This window comes from Patiria miniata, unplaced genomic scaffold, assembly GCF_015706575.1.
Source record: "Patiria miniata isolate m_02_andy unplaced genomic scaffold, ASM1570657v1 HiC_scaffold_18, whole genome shotgun sequence".
Taxonomy (NCBI): domain Eukaryota; kingdom Metazoa; phylum Echinodermata; class Asteroidea; order Valvatida; family Asterinidae; genus Patiria; species Patiria miniata.
The window spans coordinates 3,520,091-3,532,220 of NW_024037056.1; the positions used below are offsets into that span (position 1 = coordinate 3,520,091).

A 12,130-nucleotide genomic window follows, 5' to 3' on the forward strand; every position below is an offset into this window, starting at 1 on the left:
CATTTTTTTTTTAAACTGAGCATCATTATTATATAAAAGTGCACGATAATTGTTGTGCTTATCATTTTGAAATGAACAGTATGCCACTTGCAAAAAAGAGTGATGCGGCTTCTTTCTCTTAGAATTGTTAATTGCTAATTAACAGGTGATTTACCTGCTATTTAGCCCATTCCATGCAACTAATTTTCATTTAAAACAAAGCATTTATAAAAGACCCCAAAAGTCACATGTTGTAAATCAACTACAGCACAGCTTATTCGAGTCCCCTTGGTGTTCCACATTTTTTATTCTCCAAGTTCCTGTGCGCGAAACTGCGAGCCACGTGTTAAAATGGTAATTTTTGTTATGTATGACTCAACTGGGATGTCCCACACCACACCAGGATATGCGTGTGTTCACAATTTAACATTATGATCGGATATACTAGACACCGATTCGGTCATAGTATCCGGGTCACGCTAGGGTCAGTGTGTCCTGATATATCCATCCAGACAATTGAACTGTGAACAATAAAAACATAATGATGTCACTTTTTAATACAATGATGAATCAGTATGCTGAATTAAAACAGCCGTTGTTTCATGGAAATGTTTACCCTATTTCATTTTCTTTACGAGGAGCGGGAGGGTTTGACTGGACGGGTGCCAAAAGAAAAACGATAAAATTGGCGAGTTTCCCGAAGAACATGTTCAGGGGATGTTGGTGTTTGGCACAAGTTGGAGCAAGCAAAGAGGTCGACCAGTTGCCAAAACTTGAAGCAGCTGTATATGCTTCTCCACCGAGAATTTCAACCGCATTTTTTTTTGTAGTATGTTACTTTGCAGTTAGTGCGAAGTCTGTGCAAAAAATCACAGTCAAACCGAACAGCTGAAGTTTTCACTTTGCTCCTTGACGTCAGGACTGCCTCTGAAGCGAGAAGATTGATCCAGAAATGCGATATACTTGAGCGCCTCCTTCGTCACAGGAAGTGACTCTTAGACAAACTCAACGGACAGAAAAGTTGTAGCCCGCTGGCCCAGAAGTTCTCTGGCTAATAGCGAGACCAGCACGCAACCTTACATCGGGACGAACTATACGACTGAGGTCTGCTGTCAAGGATGGCTCGTTACGGCCCCGTCTTCAGATTGATCGCGCTCACATCCTTCGCTCTGTGCAGTGCCGGAGTTGTGTTGAGGAAAGAGCTTGCAGCCAACAAGGTGAGATTATACTTTTGTTTGTCTCCAATTAATTGGGTGATGTCTTCATTGTCAGTTTTGGTGTAGAGTGTGTGGTGGTGGGGGGGGGGGGGAGGGGCTGGGGAAACAGGGAATGCATTTGCATGAGCGTCGCTAGGATTTTTTCAGGGGGGGGGGCAAGCACATTTCCCCCCCCCCCAAATTCCTTAACTTGTTCAACATCTCAATTTATCATATTTCCGAGCTTGGGCAGGGGAACATTTGCCCTACACCCCCCCCCCCCCCCCACCCACCCATCAAATCAACAGCAATATGGCTTCGTACCTCTTTTTCCTTTTTTGGTTGCTTTGTTTTTCTCCCCCCCCCCCTTTTCAGGGGACCCCTGCCCCCCCCCCCCCCGACCCCCATGAATGCAGGGAATGGTATTGCTGTGATTGGGGTTGCGAATAAGCAGAAACATGAGGGAAACTATAAACAAAGGAATCATCCTCCCCACCCTTACTTCGAGAACTTTCATTTCTAATCTAGTACTAATCTACCACAAACGTTTATATTGTCATCTTTAAACTGTTCAATTACGACGTGTTAATTTTTTTGTGACACTTTCACAATTCCTTTGTATTTTTTAAACGAAACAAACTAAAATACAATGCACTTGCGCATGTATATAAGAAACAACTAACAGCGCAGCTATAAGGGTATTGCAATAAAGTAAAGCTGAGACGGAAGTGTTCTAATTATAGCCTCTTCACCCACCCTATCGTCTAGTCGAGATAAACTGAACCAGCCAAGAAATCTGGGGAGTTTTAAGTCCCTATGCGTTCTGTGCGTCAGCAGTGACCTTCCTGTACTGTGGACCCCTTGACTCAAATCTTGTTTAAGTGCTTGTTTCAACCACAATCCACAGAAGCTATAACTAAAATTGCACAATTTAATTTCCGTTTCTGAATGAAAAAAAAAAACACCAGTACTCCAAATAAGTTTACAAAATAGCTTACGGTTTTGGGACAGGAAAGTGTTAATTTCTGAAGTTCCGTGGATGATTATATCTTTTTATTCTTACAGGGTCTTATAATCGACAGAAGCATTCGGGATCTCAAGGATACTGAGACTGGCGGGACTTTTCTGAGCAGATTTTCAGATCAGACGTTTCAACTCGACCCGCCGAAAAATCAAGGGGGACTTGGTGCATGGCCCAACACGGACGATGAGGGCGTAGACACGGTTAAAAACACAGGCGAGAATTATTCCACTGGACTCGCCGCACAATACCGCGATAAACGAGGTGCTTGGTCGTGGTTGAAGAAGACTCCCGTTAAAAAGAAGGGCGCCACCAAGGGCCGCAATAAGTGGAGAGGTCAGCCAAGAGGGCGCCCTCGCCCACAAGACGAGGGTGAGGATGATGATGATGACGACTGTTCAGACAGCAGCTCATCATCATCTGAGGAGGATGACGTGAGCATAAAGAGGAAAAGTCGTAAACCATGGGAAATAAAAAGGCGTGGTCGGGGAAACTCATTCAACCGTGACGATGAGGGTGATGATGAGAGACGAAGAAAAGGAAGACCATCGAAGCGTTGCAGGAAGAAGAACAGAGGCAAGGGCCGGCCACCTGTTACAACGGCAATGCCCACGACTACGACAGAGAGAACGACGACAGAGAGAACGACGACAGTGACAGTCACAACGCCACAACCACCGACGACGACTCAAGTCTCTGAAACAACGGCTGTTGTCAAAACCACGCAGATTCTCACGAGAAGTGTCAGTCAGTCATCCGCCCCAAAAACGGAAAAGCAGATATCCACCATGGAACCAACAACCGTGTATGTGATGTCTTCTACTGAAGAGCCATCAACCACTGTGGAGAGAACGACGACTTCAGCCTTCAAAACTCTTGGGATTGATCCGGAACCGAAATGATACCACAGATAAATACGTTTTTATACATCCGCAAGAGGGCACCCTTGTCCTGATTCAACTTGAGCCTGGCAGCGAGGATTTTGTACAGCATGGTGCAACAGTCAGAAAACCACATCTCGAATTGACTAAAAAGGAATCCTCACGAGTAGCAGGAAGACCAATGAAAGAATCCAATCATGGTTTTCAAGAGTGAACTTGACGATGCACTGCCGACTTTTTCAATGGTCTACATTTGACTAATACTGTTTATATTAAATAGATAATCTTTTTTTTTTTTTGCTTTTGCTAGCTTCTTGGATTAATTAAAAATAGATGCTTTAATATTCGTTGGTAAAATGTATATTAATTATATTGTTTATTGAGGAGCGGCTTTAGGGCAACAATAATTTCTTTATCTTAATCCTGTCAGTTTTTGGCTTGTATTCATCGTTTTGATTGCTTCCCTATTGATCGAAATTGGTGGTTTAAAACTTCAAATGCAAACCCACCAGTGGAAGGAAACCAATCACCGGCTGGACCGGATAGCTTTGATCATTAAGTTATTTTTCCTTCTAATCTAAAACATACAAACGCAAAATAATAAAGGTGATAAAACTTGAGAAATAGTGGTATTACGATGCATGTATTTTAACTTAGCTACTGGCACAAATAAATGTTTTATACATGAAGTTTTTATTCAAGTTTTATCAGCAAAAATTTCCATATCTGTATAATTAAAAAATGAGTTTAATTCCAAAACGCGACATACGCCATTTTGTTCTCTTTTAGAATCACGCCCTCTCTTGGCTGTCCATAATCCATTTCGACGGCTGTCATATACTGAAACACAACTTAAGGATACAATAAAGCTAAAAAATTAGTTTCGAAACAGCTGTTATAATTATTGTTTTTATTCTTCAAAGTTTCATAACCGTTCAAATTCTTCACTTTTATCAACTGGATATGTCGCGTTTTGGAAATAACTCTTCAAGTATACATTATAATGATAGCCTAAATCATCGCATTATGCAGAGAAGAAATAAAATGTAGAGCGTGTAAATGTACGAAGAACATTCATTTGAAAGCCACTAAAATTGACTTGGGACGGCGGAAAAGGAATTTTCACCCCCCCCCCCCCCCCCATTGTGTGTTTTTTTTTAAAAATAAATAACAACCCATCACCCATACATGTACATTGAAAAATCTGATGATTCCTTTTTCGATCCTCTGCTTAATAATTTTTCTGATTTATTTTTTTATTACAATTTTTTTACCCTGGGTATGCCCAAATAGTTCAAAGCTGGGCCACTGCCTGGATTACACATTTTAAATAAAGTTAATCAAAGTAAAATTACAAGGAAAAGTGCACATCTGATTACTTAATACAAACACAAATAAGCTCTATCAAAGTTTAGTTCAAACATTCCAGTATATGAGGCACGAATTGCTGATTACGGGATGGGCGAAAACCCCGCGAAAACCCTTTGGGAAAAACACGGGGAAATTCCCATCCGGCTCCAAATTACTGAGGCAACCGAGTTTATAACTTCGTAGATCAGCGCATATTGAAATGGCGTGTTAGTGGCAGAAATATCGCTGGCTGATGGCTTCACATATAGTTCTGATTGGAATGTACATTGGCCTACCTGGGAATCTATTCTTCTCAGTTATTTATGCAAAGTATTCCATAATTATAATTGTACCACTCACAGAGAAGTGCGAAGCTTCTGACATAACAATTCCTTTTGTTGGCGAAAGGGACTTTCAATTTTAGTTGTGGTCATATTTCACGCAAAAAAAACTGTGGTGTGAAAAGGTTGTTATAATTACAAAGCAGTAATTTTGTTCAGGATTTTGAAAGCAAAACTCCCCAGCCTTTTTAGACTTAACTCTTTCGGAAAATGTTACCCAGTTTAGTCTAGGGAAACGTATCCGCTGAAGAAGTGGAGGATGATGTACATTTTCAGGATCATCCATGCGACTCTTTTAAAACATTTGTTGATAATTCTCGTCGTCTCCCCATACAGTACTACAGTACTCAAACGCTAATATTATAATTCGGCTTAAAAAAAAGTGTGCACAAACTGCTTTAAAAAAATTCACTAATTCTGTTTTACCAAAAATGACACTTTTAATGAAATTAACCAACAACGGATGCCAAGTAGTTTTTATTTAAAATTGTCCGTGCTTTTCTTGACAACAAAGGGCACTATTGCCGCGATGTTTCAGAAAGATGCTGTTCATTTTACGGCTTTTTAAGAGAAACGTATGGGAAGTTTCAGGAGGTGGCCGTTGTAAAACTCAGTCGAGTGTTGCTCAAATTCGTGTTCGTGTCCTGGCGAACTGCATCATCGTCTATGCTGCTAACACGAACCAAGAGGAATCTGCAAAGACAAAGAACAATATTTAGAACTTAATATCATTTTACATTGTTTTCACATTCGAAACACAACCCAACTATCGGATTCAGAAGATATGCCATAAAAAATTGATCATCCCACTTTTTGTGGACTAAGACAAAAATTGAAATGAAAACATATGAAAAATACATCTGATTTGCTAAATTACCTCAAGAATTGGTGAAGACTTGCTCTGCAAGCAGGTCATCAGTCCTTCCGTCGGTCCTCCTCCCTTCTGGTTCCTTGGGATTGGTGATCGTATCTTCGTCCAGAATGACATCTCATCTTGCAGACCGTCATCTCTGCCAGAGAATTAAAAGGACCTCATGTAAGAAAATGTGTGGGGGAATGACAATTATGCACCTGTTGCTCTTCTTTTGTATTATTGATTTGTGAAATTGTTTATTGAAATTTCTGGAAGTCATTATTCTTTCAAATTAATTTCATTTTCCTCCAGATTTATCTTATTAAATAAAAAAATATCAGTAATTGTAGACACAGAAAGCACAATTTGAATCATCCTAAGACATTTTTCAAAAGGAAAGTTCCATTTATATTTTTACCAGAGAAATCAGTAATGGGTTGCCCGATAAGCAGGGTCTTCGTCAGTCATCCGTTGTTCCTCCTCCCTGCTTCCGGTTCCTGATATGAGCACTCTGGTTTGCATGCTGGTCCTCCTAATCTAACTGCAAGTTGCTGAAAATAAAAGAATCTTCCTAGCGGAGCTAGATTTGTTAGTACACTGGACAGTGGTTTCTTTGTCAAATTTGTGACCGGTGTTGTGGTATAAAGAGAAAGAAATCGTATATTAATGGTCCTTACCTGACCACTATCTATGATACAATCAATGATACAATGATACAATCAATGACACAATCATAGAAAAAGAAACTTAGTTAAGGTATATACAGTAGGCCTAACTGGCTGCAAAGTACAGATGATAAAGATAATCCAATTAGTGGCCCTCACCTGACCACTGTAATGGATTATGGTCCTACCACTGCTATAATGATACAATCAGACAAAATGAAAACTTAGTTTTAGTCTCTTGGCCTAACATGCTGCAAAGCATCTTGCATACAAGATGAAGATAATCCAATGAGTGGCCCTTACCTGACCACTCTAATGGATTCAACCGTAGAGAAAGAAAACTTACTTTCATAGATCATTATTTTGAGGGTTGAGACCTACTGGTCGCGAAGATGATAATTCCAATTTGCAGAAAGCAACGCGCACCTGTTTTAAGGGAAGCAATATTGCCGACCTGCTGCGATCGGACTTATCAGAATTGGAAAGTACTATCCATCAAAACCTCCACTGGTGTTGTGGGTGTAAACACAAATAAATGGATGCCTATTGTTTCACTCTGTAGATTCAGGCTACACTTTACAAAGCGATTACAAGGTGTGTTAGATGTAACAGGTGTCATTACACCTGCTTTACATATGCAACAGGTGTCATTGCACCTGATTTACATATGCAACAGGTGTCATTGCACCTGATTTACATATGCAACAGTGTCACCATGGCCCTAACACAAAATGCTATTACCGATCTTTGCGAATCGGATTTTATGCAAGACTAAATCACAATATTATCTACGGCAATAAGACACATTTCGGTGAGAATTTGAGAGAATACTGTGTCGCGAAATAATAGTTTTATGGAATCATTGAAACCATAATTATTAGTAACAAAGTAACAATCGATCAAAACCTCTACTGGCGTTGTGGGTGTTACAAAAATCAATTGATACATAATTTCACCCTGTAAATTCAGGCTATATACACTTTACAGAGCGATTACAAGGTGTATCCGACCTAACAGGTGTCATTACACCTGATTTACATTAAATGACATTGACACCATGGCCCTAACACAAAAGGATTACCGATCTTTGCGAATCGAATATTATGTAAGAATAAATCATAAACAATAATCTATGTCAATAAGACACATTTCGACAATGAGGATCAGAGACTGTTTCATGTCACAGAATAATAATGTGGAATCGTTAAAACCATTATTCTGATTGCGTTCAACGACTGTTACATATTTCAAGGAATTTATAAGATATGCACATGACCCAATACATGTAAAGCATTTTATTTGCACAATAAATCTGGAAGTTTTCTTTAAGACGGATGGGCATGACGTAGTTGACGAAATTCTTGCCAAACACACAAACAAATTTCAGATTTGTAAACATGGCCCTAGTGTATTTCACAAGAGTGAACAATACAACTTAAATTCGAGTTATTTTAAGCATCAAAATACCTATGGATGCTTAACACATGGCCCTAGAGAATTTTATACAATGATTTGCACTCAAGACGGGATGAATGCACAAACAGTTTTCAGGAAAATACACGTCCGACTTTTTGAGGTATTTCTACAGAACAGATATGATCTTAACACCACATGGCCCTAAAATAATTTTGCAAAATAATTTAGAAAGAATTTTGGCAAAGACAAAGTAAGATATCCATCTTATGAAAAGTAAGATAGGTTCACATGGCCCTAGAATCATGTTAAAACCTGTCACATAAGTAGAGAAGAAAACACAAGAGATCACGGCGATGAAAATTTTATACACATGGCCCCAGGATTTTTTTAACAATAAGTTTTGATGTAGATGGCGAGAAAACGGATGATAGACGCGATTGAAATTTAGAAAAGTTAGATGCGTACACATGGCCTTAACGAATTGTTACAAACGGAACTCAACACGAACCTGCAATTCTTAGTAATACAATTGTTTTAATCCATACTAGCCAGCAGATCGATATTTACCGTCTTATTTGTTTTTACCTACATCGCTCAAATGATTGACAACTAGTTGCAATGCCTTCGATTTCACGGTTCGACTCAAACTCAAAACGAACTCGTAATTTTTAACGAACGATACATTTGTTGTTTTAATCCATAACTATAATATTTTTCGATATCCATGTCTTATTTACGTCATGCACAAACATATGGAAAATTAATACACAAACATATGGTAAATTAATACACAAACATATGGCAAATTAATAATTTCTATAACAATTAATAACACTATAATTTCACACAAACATTGTTTCTCCGCGGTTTAGTATTCGTGCTCTCAACACGAACTCGTAATTTTTAACGAATGTTAATTTGTTGTTTTAATCCATAACTATAATTGGTCGATATCCATCGCCATATTTACGTCATACACAAACATATGGCAAATTAGTACACAAACATATGGCAAATTAATAATTTCTATAAAAATTAATAACACTATAATTTCAAACAAACATTATTTTCTCCGCGGTTTAGTATTCGTGCTGTCAACACGAACTCGTAATTTTTAACGAACGTTAATTTGTTGTTTTAATCCATAACTATAATTGGTCGATATCCATCGTCTTATTTACGTCATACACAAACATATGTCAAATTAATACACAAACATAAGGCGAATTAATACTCAAACATATGGCAAATTAATGATTGCCAATCAATTGTTTTTATGCCACGGTTCTGTTGTAATAATTTTTCTTCGTTGATTTACCACCTTCTAGGATATTCACCTTTGAATTTATACATTTATTCTTTTTGAAAGTCATTTTCAATCGAACAGAGATCAATTAAAAATAATACACTTGGCCACACTATAATTTCGCACTAACATAATTTTCTCCGCGGTTTAGTACGTACTCTCCACACGAACTCGTAATTTTTAACGAACGATACATTTGTTGTTTTAATCCATAACTATAATTGGTCGATATCCATCGTCTTATTTACGTCATACACAAACATTTGGCAAATTAATACACAAACATATGGCAAATTAATTATTGACAATCAATTAATTTTACGCCACAGTTCTGCTATAATAATTTCTCTTCGTTGATTTACTACCCATAAGGATTTTCACCTTTTAATTTATACATGTAATCTTTTTGAGTCATTTTCAATCGAACGGATATCAATTTAAAAAAATACATTTGGCCACACTATAATTTCGCACAAACACGTTTATCTCCGCGGTTTAGTACTCGTACTCTCAACACGAACTCGTAATTTTTAACGAACGATACATTTGTTGTTTTAATCCATAACTATAATTGGTCGATATCCATGTCTTACTTACTTCATACACAAACATATGGCAAATTAATACACAAACATATGGCAAATTAATGATTGACAATCAATTAATTTTACGCCACGGTTCTGCTATAATAATTTCTCTTCGTTGATTTACTACCCATTAGGATTTTCACCTTTAAATTTATACATGTAATCTTTTTGAGTCATTTTCAATCGAACGGATATCAATTTAAAAAAAAAATACTACACTTGGCTACTCTATAATTTCGAACAAACAATATTTTCTCCGCGGTTTAGTACTCGTACTCTTATACATAATTTTGTCTGCTTTTGTTTTGCTTTAATCCTTATAACCGGAGGTCGATGTCAAACGTCTTATTTTTTTCCCCATACGCAGATCGGACAAAATGATTGACAGCCTTTTTTTTCCATTTCTATTTTCGTTCTCGAATTCGTAATCGTATAACAAACGATTAATTTACTTGATTAACCCTTACCCGGAGGTCGATATCCATGTCTTATTTTCTTCTTTACAAATGTCGGACAAATGTTTGACAACAGAGATTGAGGTTCCTTGGAGAAATATTATCATTGACCCTCTTTGTCTTCTTTACAAAACATTATTCATCATATATTTATAAACATTATACATTTATAATTCTTAATTGAATTAATTTGTTGGCGATCACCCATCAAGGGTGTTGTCTTTTCTCGGTAGCACCCATCAAGGGTGTCGTTCTTCTTAATAGCAGGCACCCATCAAGGGTGTTGTGTTAATAATAATAGAGTCTTTCTCGGTAGTACCCATCAAGGGTGTCATCTTTCGCAACAGTAGCACCCATCAAGGGTGTCGTCCTTCTCAATAGTAGCACCCATCAAGGGTGTCGTCCTTCTCAATAGTAGCACCCATCAAGGGCGAGTTCTTTCTTTTACAAAAACTTTATACATTATAATTTTTTTGGCAAAAACATCATGAAGCACCCATCAAGGGTGTCGTGTTTCTCAATAGTAGCACCCATCAAGGGTGTCGTCCTTCTCAATAGTAGCACCCATCAAGGGTGGGGTGTTTCTCAATAGTAGCACCCATCAAGGGTGTCGTCCTTCTCAATAGTAGCACCCATCAAGGGCGAGTTCTTTCTTTTACAAAAACTTTATACATTATAATTTTTTTGGCAAAAACATCATGAAGCACCCATCAAGGGTGTCGTGTTTCTCAATAGTAGCACCCATCAAGGGTGTCGTCCTTCTCAATAGTAGCACCCATCAAGGGTGGGGTGTTTCTCAATAGTAGCACCCATCAAGGGTGTCGTCCTTCTCAATAGTAGCACCCATCAAGGGCGAGTTCTTTCTTTTACAAAAACTTTATACATTATAATTTTTTTGGCAAAAACATCATGAAGCACCCATCAAGGGTGTCGTGTTTCTCAATAGTAGCACCCATCAAGGGTGTCGTCCTTCTCAATAGTAGCACCCATCAAGGGCGAGTTCTTTCTTTTATAAAAACTTTATACATTATAATTTTTTTGGCACAAGCATCATGAAGCACCCATCAAGGGTGTCGTCCTTCTCAATAGTAGCACCCATCAAGGGTGTCGTCCTTCTCAATAGTAGCACCCATCAAGGGTGTCGTCCTTCTCAATAGTAGGCACCCATCAAGGGTGTTGTGTTAATAAATAATAGAGTCTTTCTCGGCAGCACCCATCAAGGGTATCATCTTTTAAAATTAGTAGCACCCATCAAGGGTGTCGTCTCTCTCGGTAGCACCCATCAAGGGTGTCGTCCTTCTCAATAGTTGCACCCATCAAGGGTGTCACCTTTCTCAATAGTATAATTTAACCCCTAGAGGGCGGTATTCCAATGGACACTACCCAACGCAACAATTTGGCGAATATTTTTAAAAGAATGCAGCCTACTGAACAACTTTACACCATCACTTTTTTAAGGTAATTCCTTTGTCTTTATACACAAAATAATCAGCAAACTTATGGTTGTGATGCGGCAAAGCTCATGGCAATGCCGATGATTTCATATTAAGTCGATTAAAAACTGATTTCTGTAGTTGTAACATCTCCATGGGTCCGTCTGCTTCGTTGATTCTTCTATTTTTGCATTCCAACTTGCGTTATTATGGCCAATGCACCAGGCATTGTCAGGGTGAAAACGTTGGTGAACAAGTTAATATATTTCGTTCCCTCCCAATTCCCAAAGTTCCTAATCGTCTTGCAAGCTGCTTTTGCATCGCTTTTTGCAGTACGCTAAAGCTCCCTAAATAAATTTTTATTAATTATTTTTTATTATATTATTACCATTTGCTCTCTATCCACTTTCATGATCTATATTTTTATTTAGCTCCATTATCATTATCTTTGCCTTAATCTTTTTCATTGATTTCCCTCTAAAAAAGAAAACCTTATTGCATTTTTCTTAATTTAAGATTTAAAACTTGATTTATTTTTTCATTTCGTTTATTAAGTTAATGTGTTTTTGGAAAAGCTGTTTTTATGATTTTTATCAAGTAAAATTTTCTTTTTTTAAACAATAATTATATTTTACAGAGCTCCGGAT

General features: G+C 37.8%; 1 protein-coding gene and 1 long non-coding RNA gene across 2 annotated transcripts; one reads left to right on the plus strand and one right to left on the minus strand.

Annotated features, from left to right (window-relative positions):
* Positions 1-436: 436 nt before the first annotated feature.
* On the plus strand, positions 437-4,736 carry LOC119724251 (protein mel-28-like). Its single transcript, XM_038195215.1, has 2 exons — positions 437-1,196; positions 2,241-4,736. The coding sequence occupies exons 1-2, from the start codon at positions 1,098-1,100 to the stop codon at positions 3,096-3,098; spliced, it is 957 nt and encodes a 318-aa protein (XP_038051143.1). The 5' UTR covers positions 437-1,097; the 3' UTR covers positions 3,099-4,736.
* A 115-nt stretch (positions 4,737-4,851) lies between these two features.
* On the minus strand, positions 4,852-7,002 carry LOC119724252. Its single transcript, XR_005270631.1, has 3 exons — positions 6,040-7,002; positions 5,646-5,778; positions 4,852-5,461 (listed from the first exon to the last, which is right to left on the minus strand). It is a non-coding gene; the product is annotated as an uncharacterized LOC119724252 (long non-coding RNA).
* Between the last annotated feature and the right edge of the window lie 5,128 nt (positions 7,003-12,130).